At 38.5% G+C, this 14,156-nt stretch overlaps 1 protein-coding gene across 3 annotated transcripts in view; it reads right to left on the bottom strand.

Moving 5' to 3' along the window:
• Sybu (syntabulin) overlaps positions 1-14,156 on the bottom strand; it is a 73,129-nt gene that overhangs the window by 39,060 nt on the left and 19,913 nt on the right. For all 3 annotated transcript variants that reach the window (XM_008851482.1, XM_008851483.1, XM_008851481.1), the window contains one exon: positions 6,770-6,967. In XM_008851482.1, coding sequence (XP_008849704.1) covers positions 6,770-6,967 — 198 coding nt within the window. The remainder of the gene's footprint in view (positions 1-6,769; positions 6,968-14,156) is intronic.

The raw sequence follows: 14,156 nt of genomic DNA, 5'->3' as shown, positions 1-14,156 counted from the left end.
CTCAAGGGAAGAAGGGTTTTCTTGGCTTACAACTTTAGGTAACAGCCTATCACTGAGAGAAATCAGGGCAGGAACTCAAGGCAGAAACCTGGAGCAGAAACCACAGAAGAATGGTGCTTCCTGGTGTGCTTTGCGGCTCATGCTGAGCTAGCTTTCTTACACAGCTGAGGCCCAACTACATAGGGATGGTACCACCCACAGTGGTCAAGGCCCTCTCTCCCATATCAATCATCAGTCACACAATCTCTCAGAGACATGGATACAGGCCAATCTGATCAAAGAAATTCTTCATTTGAGGTTCTGTTTTCCCAGGTGACTTCAGATTGTATCAAGTTGACAACAAAAACTAATCAGTGCATCTAGCAAGTGGAAGACTAGATTCCATTCCCAGCACCACACACATTCTGATCAGGAGAGAATGGCCTCACTCATGATTAAGTGGAAATAACTGAGGTCCTTTGATGTTTGCATCCTGTTCTCATGGTTTACTTTACTGGCCTGCCTCAAAGCAGCTTTCTGTGTTCAACTTTTTGTACTTCAATGAAGTTCCATGGAGTCCACTGACTTTGTTATCAGCAATAGTCAGCATACTCTACCCATGACTAGATGAGCTAATGTAAAAGAACTAGCAAGAATGTTCAGGAATTTACAAACAATACAGAAAAATAATTCACATTTTAAACAATTACATCTTTTTTAATTGTCAAACTACTGCACTGCATTTCAAATTACTTCTTTGAAGGCAGACCTTACAACTACTGCAAGGGTTAAAGAGTTAGGAACACATCTATACTGTCTAGAATCCATTTATAAGCTGTGGGACTGTGGAATGAGTTACTAAATATCTCTGTGCTTCATTGCCCCTATCTGTAAAATTCAGGATAATGATGTCTGTTCTTTACATTGATATTAGAATTAAATGAGTTCAGTGCTTGAAATTTTGCCTGGGACAGTGAATGCTCAGTAAAAGTCTGAGCTTTTCTTCCTATTAACTTTGAAAATGTTATATTTCAGAATGTTATTCAAGCCTCAAATTACATCAAATACATCCTTTCAAATATTTGTCAGAAAGAGATTACAGTCTATATAGTTCAGGGTGGGCTTTCCTGAGACTGTAGCCTATAGCTGTTGAGCTATGAGGCAAGCAAGGCCTTGTTAAAGAACGCAGAGTCTCCATGACCTGAGGTCCCTTTCAGCACTAACATTTAACAAGTCTACACTCTATGAAAATGTTTTTAGATGCTTAAAACATTTTCTGCCTTTGTACACATCATTCTGGCCCAATTACATCACAATGACCCCATCATATTTCACATCAATTAATGCATTACATGCTACAAACTATATAACACTGGTTATGGCCTCAAACACTTGAGAGGCTTCCAGAATTTTAGTGGTCTTCTTTGTCCTCTTCCATATTTTTCTACATCTTTCTCTTGTCAAGCCATCAGCTGTGAATCATACCTCTGTCCATACCTTCTTACATCAAGTATTCCTATCATTAAATGCAGAGGGATAATAATGTACATCCCCTACCTAAAATTTTATTTCAAATAACCATAGGCACTCTGTGAGTTTCGGGAGTTTTTATGTAAAAAGTGCATGGAATTTGTGACATCTGTATTGAGTCACAAATGACTCAGTAAAATCTGATGAAAAATTCATCTATTCAATCTTGCACCTGTCCTATAGATGTGGAGCACAAAGTTTCAAAGCAGTAACGTGTGCCTCAAAGATGGCAGTTATAAACTAGGCATGGTGGCTCAGGTTTCCAGCACTTGGGTGCTGTGAGTTCAAGGTCAGCCTGGGCTACAAAGGGGAAAAAACAGTTACAAAGAGGTGACTGAACCTGGTGTGTTGACTCCAGAGTATGAATCTGGTGCACTAGTAGCTCTACTACTAGTAGTAGTAGGTTTTATAAGAAAAGACTCTCAAGTAAGCTAACCAAGCTGTTAGCAGAACTACTCCTGAGGTAGAAATGATGCTCATGATAACAAGCAACATTCTGGGCTGTGACCGTGTGAAAGGCTCTCTTAAGGGAACCAATGCTGATTAATCACTAACCTAGTTGGTACCTTCTGGGTTTTCTAGCAAATGTCTCTTGGATGTGGGAAATTGTTTTTTCTAGAAGTAACCAATCCTAGGCAAGGTTATTATAGTTCAGCTGGCCAGATCTCTAATTTCAGTTGCTGGGTGCTATCTGATAACAAGGGAATACCAACTTGGATTAAGTGCTAAGGAGATACAGTGACATCTTTCAAATGCAGATTTCAACATTTCAGCTTCTAAAGGTGGTTTCTTTTCCCTTAAGGTGACCCTAGCCATGCCCTTTACTTACCTCCTTAGTTACCTCTGGTGGTTTTTTTCGTTTCATATTTCCTAATTATTTGTTTAAATTGTGTAACTGTGCTCCATCTTTCCAAGCAGCCTTGTGCACAAAGAATTTAGTGCTTCCATTTGTAAAACAATACAGTGGATCTTTTTCTTCCCAGGGTTAAGATACTCTCCAGGTAATGACCCAAGCACTAGAAGAGGCTCAGGAATATTTTAATGGACTTGCAGAAATCCAATTAGGGCTTTCTTTTCTAGGTAAAAGGGTCTTGTGAAGAAAATGACTGCACAAGGCATGCAGGCAATTTCTGGGAAGGAGTGTAACTACCTGATTCCTCAGAAAGCTCCAGAGGGAGGAAGGCCTGCATTCCTTTCCTTTTGATCCGTGCTATCATCCAGATTTATCATCCAGTACACGGCTGCCTTAAATTACAAACTCCCTCCAAACGAGGTCACACTGGCTCATTGCTCCTGTGTTTCCCCACATTGAAGTCTTCCTTGTACAAAGAACAGTCCATTTCCCATTAAGCATCCACTGGATATCTAGCTCATAACAGAGATGTAGCCTTCAATGTTTTGCAGAAATGGGAATAAAAGGAAAACTGAAAAACACAAAGACATCATCCAACTGGACTCTGGGAATGCTTTCCTTTGCTATTTATTGGCATTTTTAATTAAATCTAAACAGGTTTTAAGTGACAGAAGCCAAAGTGACAGAAGGCTCATGGCCTCCCAGAAGTTTCCAGAAGGAGTTCCTTCCTGGCAGAAAGGTTTTCCTGCTGTGTGCACCTTTTGTACAAGGAAGATTTCAGTGTGGGGGCCCTTGGCAAGGAACAGTCTTGAGCTATTTGGCTCATCTTTCCAAACCCTTCCCAGCATCCTGTAACGTATTTCCCTTCTCTGTCTGCATCACAGACCCAGTGGTCATTATTAGTCCTTTGTCTTACTGACCTCAGGGGCATTTCAATGACTCCCTTTCTGAGGTGAACAGCAGCGTTCCAGAATCTAGAGCAATGGACCTAAAATTAGATGGACTCGATTACTTAATGTTAGAGTCTCTGAGTCCCCATGCAATAGCCAGTAATTGCTTACTATTTTAATAAACTGGTATTGGTTTTAATGAGTTGACTTTTTTTTTTTTTTTTTTTTTTTTAAGTAGAACATGGATCTAGAGGGGAAGATCAGCTTCGGCTTAAGGGGAGAGGGTCCCATGGGGCTGTGGAGAAGCAGATAACTTAAGACCTGAGAGCAGGACCTTCTTATGTTTTAACACATCGTGTCTCTGCATTTTAGAAAAGTTAGAGTCATCCAAGGGCCTTGCTTCCTGGATTTCCTCTCCTCATGTTTATGAGATAGACAGGTTTATTCTGCCAAAAGTTGAGAGACAACAGGTCATGATATAGATTTTTCTCATACAAAAAGCTTACTGTATAGAACTGGGCTTCATGGAAATGTGGCTGGGACTTATTCAATAATGATACTCAAAAATTTAAGGATTTCTTTACCTTAGGTAAAAACAAGTGAATAATAATTTAAAAAAAAAAAACAGTTAAAGATTGCTTAGTGGGGCTGGAGAAGTGACTCAGCAGTTAAGAGTACTGTCTGCTCTTGCAGAGGACCTGGGTTCAGATCCCAGCACCCACATGGCAGCAAATAATGGTCCATAACTCCAGTTCCAGGGGATTCATCACCTTCTTCAGGTCTCTGAAGGCATTGCCACTTACATACATGCAGGCAAAACACTCATACACATAAAACAAAAATAACAAATATATAAAAATACATTAAAATTTAAAAGGATTGCATAGGTGATTTTTATGGCTATGAACAATTAAATCAGAAGCAGTTCATAAAGGTTTGTCTTTAGCTTTGCCTTTGGGCAAAGATCATTAAATTAGGATTCATATGCCTCAATAGATCTGTGAAAATGTAGACATAGTTGAAGATATTTTGTGCATATGATCATTTTTTATTAACTGTAGTTATATGCCCTACAATGGGCTGTAAGAAAGAGATAAGAGACCCCTGGGCTAATACACATCCCCTCTTCCACATGGGCTACTCTCTACCATATTACACCATAGCAATAAAGCCCTGGAAAGATGTGGGCTCTTTACCTTGAATTTCCTGGCCTCCCAAGTTGCAATAAATACATTACTTTCTGCATTACCACATCTCAGGTATCCTGTTGTAACAACACATAACAGACCAAGACAGAACAGATTGTTTTAAAATACAGGTAGGCTACAATCAATGTTATTAGAACCCTCATATATTGCTGGCAGGAATGCAAAGTGCCTTGTTGGAAAGCAATTTGGTAGTTCCTTAAAAAAAATGAACAGTTACCACATGACCAGGCAATTTTATTCTTAATTATATATCCAAAAGAACTGAAAACATGTTCCCACAGAAATACGTATACAAAGTTCATAGAATCATTATTCATAATAGTTAAAATGGAGACATAGCCCAAATGTCCAGGAGCTCATGAAAGGAATAACCAAGTGTAGTATATTACCACATTAATGCAAAAATATTAATGTGAGGGGAAGTAGTATGTAGCAGTAGTGAGGTGGTATGCGTGAATGTTCAGTACTCGCCACTCAATTTTTTGCAAATCTAAAAATTGCCTTTTTAGTTGTTTTTGAGACAGGGTCACTCACTATGCAGTCCTAGGGAGGCTAGAACTCACTGTGTAAACCAGGCTGCCCTTGAGCTCACAGAGATCTGCCTGCCTCTCTCTGCCTCTCAAGTGCTGGGATTAAAAGTGTGTATCACCATGCCCAGCTTAAATCTGCTTTTTGAAAAGTTTATTTTAGGGGCTGGAGAGATGGCTCAGCAGTTAAGAGCACTGGCTGTTCTTGAACAAAACTTCAGTTCTCAGCAGCCACATGGTGGGATAACAACTCTAGTTCTAGTGGACCCCACGCCCTCTTCTGGCCTCCATGGGCATTGCATGCACAGTTGTACTTACATATATGCAGGCAAACTCAGATACATAAAATAAATCAATAAAAATTTTAAAAGTCTATTTTAAAGTGGGAATTTCCATGCAATAGAATATCATTCAGGCATATAAAGGAACAAAGTACCCAAGCATGTGACACTGATGAGCCTTGAAAACATTAATCTTAAAGAAGCCGTACATGAAAGGTCACATGTTCTATTCCACTTGTCTGATGAAAGACCAATTCAGAGAGAAACAGAGTGGATTCTTAGATGTGGAAAACTGAGGAGAAGGGAGCTCAGAGAAGCAACTAAAGGATATGAGGTTTGGTTTGGGGGGTAATAAGACATTTTTACAGAAAGATAATGGTGATATTTGTACAACAGTTGAACAGATTAAAAGTACTAAATTATACACTTGAAATAACTGGATTTCTGATGTGTGAATTATCTCTCTCTCTGTGATGGTTAATCCTAGCTGTCAACTTGATGAGATCTAGAATGACCTAGGAGATGAGTCTCTGAGCATGCCCATGAGTGAGTGAGTGAGTGAGTGTGTGTGTGTGTGCCCTTGTGCACACATGCATGTGTTTATAGTATAACTGAGGATGTCAAAGAAAAGAATGTAGTGTAGATGTCTCCAAATGCTAATTTTTTTGTCCTTTTTATTTGATGTTATCACAATACTTTTTCTAAAACTGTATTTGTTTACATTTCTGAGATACAAAATACTTATTTACATACTGTAGGTTCTGAAAATTTACCTTTTCTTTTAAGCACATGGCATCTCATTCATATTATGTGCAATACTTATACATTTCATCATATAGCATCTGGAATCATTGAAGAAACAGATAAGAATGTATACACAAAGCACCCTATTAACCTTTAAATCTCTAAAATAAAATAAATTATCTAAGTTAGTAACTATGCCTCACTGCATAGATTGGTATGATAAATGGTTCTTCTAAATTTGAGGCTACTTTAGGTGATAACAAGTAATATATTTTAATTTTATAATCTATGATTTAGGTTAGAATTGATTATAGAGTTTAAATGGCTGTTAGACCACCCCACTTATGTGTTTCCATGAAAAAATGCCCATTTATTTTTAAACATTTCAAATTTTATGTGTATGAGTGTACTGCCTGCATGTGTATAAGTGAATCTGAGTTGTGTGATGCAATTATGGACAGTTGTTAGCCACCATGTGGGTGCTGGGAACCCTCTAAAATAGCAGCTGCTGAGCCATCTCTCCAGAAATGCCCCCCCCCCCACAAAACCTCCCTTTATAATGGATACATTACTGTATTTAATTACTAGCAGTTATCATATTAAATATGTTCTACATGTTACCCTCTTTAAAAATATTTCTAGGTACTGGGTGCAGGACAGTCATCCCTGGCTTGATAGACAGATGTCATATTTCCAATGGGAAATCTCTTCAGGTACTTTGTTCTGATAAGACAGGCAAAACAGTAAGGCCACTTACCAGGCTTCATGATGCCTCCCTTTGATTCCTTCTTATATCGAGCTGTCTGGGCATTTCCATCACCAGTCATTCCAATTTTGCATTTCTTCCTGGTAAAGTCTTCATCACTTCCAGGGCAAAAGCCAATGGGACTGTGCCCCGAGTCCGAGGGAGTCTTCACAGGGGATACTGACTGGCTGCTGGGACAGCCTGTGTCATCTAGGAGACAGGAATTGGTAAGTGTTGAGTCAGGGCATGGAGAAATCACGCAGTGTGCCAAGCACACACACGTTCATGAATGAGCTGCTCATGAGGCCCAGGTGAGCTCCTGGGCATGACAGAAGCCTCCTTCGTTTTTCTGTATTTTGGCTATTCACATTGACAAAGAAAATGCTATTTTAAGGGAGCATTTAAAGGCAAACCTTATAAGCTTTTAAAAGATCATAAACACTCTGTAACATCTATCTTGTGTGAAGCTAAGCACATATCTGAATATGTCACATGGTATAAAATTTTGGTTCTTATCTGTCCACAAATTTTTGGATGGGGTAAGTAATGAAAAGTTCACATGAAAACCTCAAGACAAATTAGAGTGCCCAGTTCAGAGTTGTTTTTGTTAGGAAAAGAAAATTACTTGACTATAACCAACCTCACCTAGGTTTTGATCACATTGCCCATCAACTGATTAATAGCATTTTAGGCAACCTCTGGCTGGGGCTATAGGGTCTCAAAAGACCAAAATAAATAAAAATATAAATAAGCAAAAGTGTATCTATTCAGTTAAATAGTAAATTTCCATCACTTAATCCTTTTATATATATGGGAATATAGGCACCAGGATTACTTTACTAATTAGACAAAAGAATGAAAAAAGATATTTAACATTAACAATTTTAGAACTATTAAATTTTTATTAATATTAAGGGAGCCAAAGTGATCTGCCATCCATCACGGGCTATCTTAGGACTCCATAGCCGGAGAAAGGACAGACTGGAACTAGATCTAACTGGACAGACTGGAACTAGATCTGACTGAAACATACTGCTTGCCTGAATTAGGCCTAGGATCCATCTACAACGGAATTGACGTTGGTTCATTTTTGGCTTCTACTTCATTTTTTATTATAAAATATCCCAGTTCCTTGAACAAGTGAATTTGGCACTTGACGGTGATTTCTCTTGATGTCTTTTAAAAATAAAAACTTTTGGACATGTTACTGTTAATGGGACCCCCATGGTCTGTTTCTGGAAGTGGATGGTATTTATTAAACTGCTCCTGCAAACTCTTTCCTGAATCTCAAAGAGACCTCCGACTCTGTGTTTGGGGGGATGGGATGAAACTCTCTGGCTGCTCTGTTCAGCTGTTTCATCCATACTGTCCTTGCCTTTACTATGCATTTGCATGTCCTTGTTTCAATGCAAAGAGATCCTCCCCAAGGGTGCAAAGCTCCTTACTATGTCAAATTTCAGCCATTTCGAAAGTCTAAACAAGTCTACACATTGCCTCAGAGAAACTTTTTCTTTGATTCCTATTCCAAAAAGCAAATAAACTCAGATGAATGAAGTCTAATCACTCAAAATTACCTACTGCCTTTACAATGGTTTCTTTGTGAGTCAGTACCATCAATTATTTCCTTTGAAAAAGACAGGGTCCAGATAAATAAAATCTATGATTTAGAATGTCCCTTTTCTTTAAAGCTCCCAGAATCAAAGGATAAAATTAAATGATTTCTAGTTTGGAGAAACAGTATTGAGAAATGCTTTCAAAATTATGATTTAAATAGGAAGTAAGTGTGTTTTGCTTGATTCTATTACCATCTTTCTGGAGTTAAATAAGAAAAGTATGTAAATATATTTCAGTACTAGTGATTTCACAAGAAATTTGACTTATGCTAGGGTTTGGTTAAGACTTAGGATGTGAAACTGGTGGCAGTGTGGGAGGGGCTCAGTGTAGGAGGGGCTCAGTGTGGGAAAGGAAAAATCCAGAGCGATTATTTTTCACCTGGAGTCTGTGGTTCACACATCATCGGTATTTACAGCCTGTTTTTCCAGGGGGCAGAATGAGAAGATGAATGAGTAAATCAGTCTTGAACTTTGGGTACTTCTTAAAACATTCCCATCACTTCATAAATATCTCTTTAACTATCTACCATTGTGGGAGAAACAATAGCAACATGAGATGTGGTTTTTCATTGTTAAACAAATATGGATCCAGTTCTGGCACTGAAGCGAGTCAGAGTTGTCTTGGGTCTGCGCCCTGATGGAGCTTGTAAATAAGTCAAAGGGGGGTTGCGCTGTATATCGCCTCGATTGCACGGTCCTCCTAAACTGGCAAGTCTGTTTGAGTAAATGCACACACAAGAAAGTAAGTTCTTACAGAGGCTTGGGATATTTGCCCGGTTAGTCTAGTGGCAGCAATATTAAGAAAGAAATTTAATTGAGAAAGAGCAGACCCATTAATTTGGCTATGACAGAGGACATGGTCACGTGAAGTAAGAGCCCAGCACAGACTCAGAAGCTCATGTGCTAGATAATCACCTGCTCACCAGTGACTCCTGAGGGATGTTCCTCTGTGCAACACTGAAGTGGTTACCCTTTCAACAAGTCCGTCCAGGACTATCTCTCTGCTTACCAGTTAGGATGAAGAGAACACTGATTTTCAAAATTCTGCACAAAATATTCTCAGTTTTCATTTATAATGAGGTTCTAAGAATGGCAAAATCAAGCTGCTGTTCTTTGGATGTCTACAGCCAGTCTTAAAATGGCTTAATGACAGAGGATCAAGCCCACATTAAAAGAGATGTAACTATAGTTAACCTATGCATGCCTTCTGTTCACACTGCTACCGACTGCTAAACTTGCCCAGTATAATCTATAGACTTAGAAACATGCTATTTATAACATTTATATTTATATAACATTAATTGTTTTTATGAAAATTATAAAACATTTCTAAATAATAGAAATGAGGAGCTATTTCTGAGAAAAAAAATCCTAAGTGAGTGATTCTGATTTCTAAAAGAATGCCTGTGACAGGTAAGAACATTTCAGTGTGGTTTTACCATGAGGGAAGCTTAGTTCTAAGGTTTCAAGAAGAGGATGTAGAAGATTGTTGGCCTGCTGGAGGAATTGAATGGACAAACACACACATATACATACACCACATACACACAGAGAGCTATTACATAATTGAAATTTTAAAATATATTTTAAGTTTTGTGGATTTCATGCAATAATTCTTAATGATCTTTACCCCCCCTTTCCTGTCCATACCACCCCTATAGCTCACCCACAAGACTTCATTCATTTTGTCATATATGTTAAGGCCTAGCAAGTCAAGTTTGTGTATCCAGATGTCCCTCAGTGTGAGTTCATCCACTGGAGCCTGTACAGCCTGTAGAGCTTCAGTCCCTTAAAAAAGACCAACTCTCCCTCACCCACAGTGATCAGCTGCCCTCCTGCCCATTCTCCCAGTTCTATGCTGCTTTTTTTGTCTAACAGAGTTTGCATGGGTCTTGTGCATGCTGACACCATTGCTGCAGATCTATATGAGCAAGGTCCCAATAACCTCTAAGACCCTGTTTCCATCATGCATTTTCATGCACTTCCTGCCCTCACTCTTACCACCTTTCTGCCTCCTCTTCCACAATGGTCCCTGAGCCCTGGGAGAGTGAAGTTTAAAATAGGAGTCCTGTCCAGAGACCCACCCTCTGCAGTCTCTTATTCTCTACACATTGGTCAGTTGTAGCCTTTCGTGTTCATGGCCCTCTGCTGCATGAGGGAGTTTCATTGATGAGAGTTGAGAGGTGCATTAATATTCTCTCTACCCCTTGTTCTACTATGTTCTTTGAGCCTTGGGTGTAGAGGTTCCATTGTAGATGTGTCCTACAAGATATAGGTGCAGGAAAAGACTTTCTAAATCAGACATCATAAGCTCAGGAATTAAGGTCAACAATCAACAAGTGAGACCTCATTAAACTACAAAACTTCAGTGTAAGAATCAACCAAGGAAGTGAAGAGAAAACCCAGAGTGGGAGAAAATCTTCACTAGTTATACAACTGACAGAGGATTAATATCCAGAACATACCCAGAATTCAAAAAACAAAGAAGAAAACAAATGACACAAATAAAAGATGAGCTATGGATCTGAACAGAGACTTCTCAAAAGAAGAAATAAAGATGGGTATGAAATATCTTAAAAAGTGTTCAGCTAAGATCAGGAGAACAAATGATACCAAATGTTGGAGAGGATGTGGGGAAAGGGGAATGCTCATCCACTGCTGGTGGGATTGAAAACTTGTGCAACCTCTATGGAAAGCAGTGTGGAGAACCCTTAAAAAACTAAAAATGAACCTACCATTTCACCCAATTATACTACTCCTTGGCATATACCCAAAGGACTCATCCTATTGTAGAGACACTTGTACAGCCATGTTTGTTGCTGCTCTTTTCACAATAGCTAAGAGATGGAAGCAACTTAAGTGTCCCTCAACTGACGAGTGGATAATGAAAATGTGATACATTTATACAATGGAGTTCTATTCAGGAGTAAAGAAAGATGAAACCATGAAATTTGCAGGTAAATGGATGGAACTAGAAACTGTTATAGTCTCTGGTGCGAAAGGGGCTTCTTTGGTGCGTGGTGACTAGGATATTTGTCTATAATATAAGGATACATATTTTGCAGATAGTAAGAAATCACATTAGTCCAGCGATGTGATAGTCTTGGGTTTTCTCTAAGATCTATGGTCACTCCAGCCATGTAGGTTATGTTTATGTTACCCAGAAAAAAATGAACAATTTGGCCTATTTAATTCATTACTTTTATTATTATTATTATTATTATTATTATTAGTAAGTAGTAGTAGTAGTAGTAGTAGTAGTAGTAGTATTTTATGTGTATGAGTGTAATGCCTGCATGTGGGTAGATACACCCGTGTCATGCAATCACCAACGAGGTCAGAAGAAAGTGTCAGATCCCCTTTGAACTGGAATTACAGACAGCTGTTAGCTGCCATATGGGTGCTGGGAATTGAACCTGGGTCCTCTGCAAGAGCAGTCGGTGCTCTTAACCACTGAGTCATCTCTCCAGCCCCTCAGTTGTTGTTTATTTTTTGAAAAAAAAAATAAATAAAAATTTTAGTATATATTACTAGGCAATGTCTGTTGAACATTTTCTCCTGAAACTTGTTAGGTTAGCATGAAGGAAGCAATTAAAAGTAATAAGGAGCCAGGCCTGATGACGCATGCCTTTGAGCCCAGAACTCAGGTGGTAGAGAAGAGCCAGGCAGATAGGCCAGCCTGGTCAAGCTGGTGAGTTCCAAGCCTGCTGGGACTTCTGGGAGATCCTGTCTCAAAACCCAAAAAATAATAAAATAAAATAAAATAAAAACAGTAATAAGAACGAAAGGGGCTCCATAACCAAAGATGAGAAAATTTGAGCACCAAAAAGAATAAATGCAGATTATTAATAATCATATAAAAATCTATGCATTCATTTTCTCACATAAAACTAAAATAAGTGGAGAAAGGTCCCTTTTCATTCCTAAAATTTTCCAATATCCTGAAAATCACTGGAAGTGATATGGAGGCAATTCTTTATATGGACTTTATTTGGAAACTTGTGCATTTGGGAAATGAGATATTGCCAAGTGGTCAGAGTACTTGACTAACATGCACAAAGTTCAGGGTTCCATCCCCGGGAAAGCATAAAACAGGCATGGTGGTGAATGTCTGTAATTCTGACTCTCAGGAGGTGAAGGCAGGAGGATCAGAAGTTTAAGGTCATGCTTACTACATAGAAAGTTTGAGACTAGCCTGGGCTACATGAGACCCTATCTGAAGATACTGTCTATTATGGAATTGGAATATAGCTTTGTGCAACATGTTTGCCTAGCAGGTACAAAGCCTTGAGTTTGATCCCTAGAACCAAACCAACCAGACTAAGATACATAGGGTAATCCCAGCACTCAGGAAATAGAGGTAGGAGGATCAGAAATTTAAGGTCATATTTTCGTATATAGCAAGTTTGAAGCAAGTTCAACAAGTCCAGCCTTGGCTACATGAGACCATCTCACACACATAAAAATATCTACGAGAAGAAGAGAATCACCAGACATAGAGGTTGCAAAAAGTGAGAAATTCAAACTGTATTCCAATCAGTGCAACTGAATCCCTCAATGATACTGTATGAAAGCATTTTGGCTAGTGAAAGTAGGCAGAATAGAAATTACTTTATGTAACTTCCTATGAAATAATTGGATTAGACAGTAAACAGTGGATTAAATCATCAGATAAAAAGCTAAGGGTTTACAGTAAGAAGATCAGGCCTTCTCCAAATGAACCCATTTTTGAATCATCAATAGTAGAATGACAATCATTATGTACCTTCTGGGGGGCATGTCAGATGAAGGAAGGGGTTTGGGATTTAACCCAGTGACACAGCACTTGTCTACCAGCACCACAAATACACAAACAAAAAGACAGAAAATGACACTTCATCAAGTATCCTTACCCCAAAATATTGTCCCCAAATCTAATCAACACTTTAAAGTTCAAGTTCATCTTCCAAAATACACAGAGAATAACAGGTTAAATCAGAGGTTGGTAAACTGAAGCCTGTAGACCAAAATCTAGTCCTGTCTGCTTTTATAAATAAAATGTTATTGGAACACAGCCACCCAGTCTTCCACATGGTCAGGGATGACTTACTAGCAACAATGGCAGGCTGAATAGTTGGAACAGAGGCTATCTGCCTGGCTAAGTTGAAAATATTTACTTACTATCTGGCCTTTTATAAAAAAAAAGTTTGTTGATCTCTGGGTTAAATGATACCACAAGGAAGCAAATAGTTTTAAAACAATTAGGGATATTTCAATGTTCTATACCATTATGCTAATTATGCTAATGATTTAAATAATACTGTGATTATATATGAGAAAATGTTTGGGGCTAGAAAGATGGTTCAGTGGTTAAGAGCACTGGCTGCTCCTACAGAGGACCAGTGTTCTAGTCCCAACACTCATATGGCAGCTAACAACCATCCCTGGAACTCCAGTTCCAGGGAAATCCTAAACCCTCTTCTGTCCTCTTTAGGCATTGCAGGACATGAGTGCATTTATATACACTCCTACACATAAAATAAAAATAATAAAATATTAAAGAAGAAAATGTATGATTTTATAAATGATGCTAAGGCATGTGAGACATGAACAGACATGATGAGTAAGAGATTGGATTTAAAATGCTTCAGTGAAGCATAAACAAAGGAGAGATGTAACAGGTTAGCAACAGCTTGCCATGCTTTAATTGTGATAAATTTGGTAATGAGTATGAAAATGGTTTCATTGTACTAGTTTGAGTTTGTGCTTTTAAAATTTTGAAGTATGTTATTAATCCTCTCCCTCTC

This window comes from Nannospalax galili, unplaced genomic scaffold, assembly GCF_000622305.1.
Source record: "Nannospalax galili isolate Female #2095 unplaced genomic scaffold, S.galili_v1.0 scaffold284, whole genome shotgun sequence".
In the NCBI taxonomy this organism is placed as follows: Eukaryota; Metazoa; Chordata; class Mammalia; order Rodentia; family Spalacidae; genus Nannospalax; species Nannospalax galili.
The sequence above is the reverse complement of the archived record's forward strand: the minus strand, read 5'-3'. Positions and strand labels throughout refer to the sequence as shown.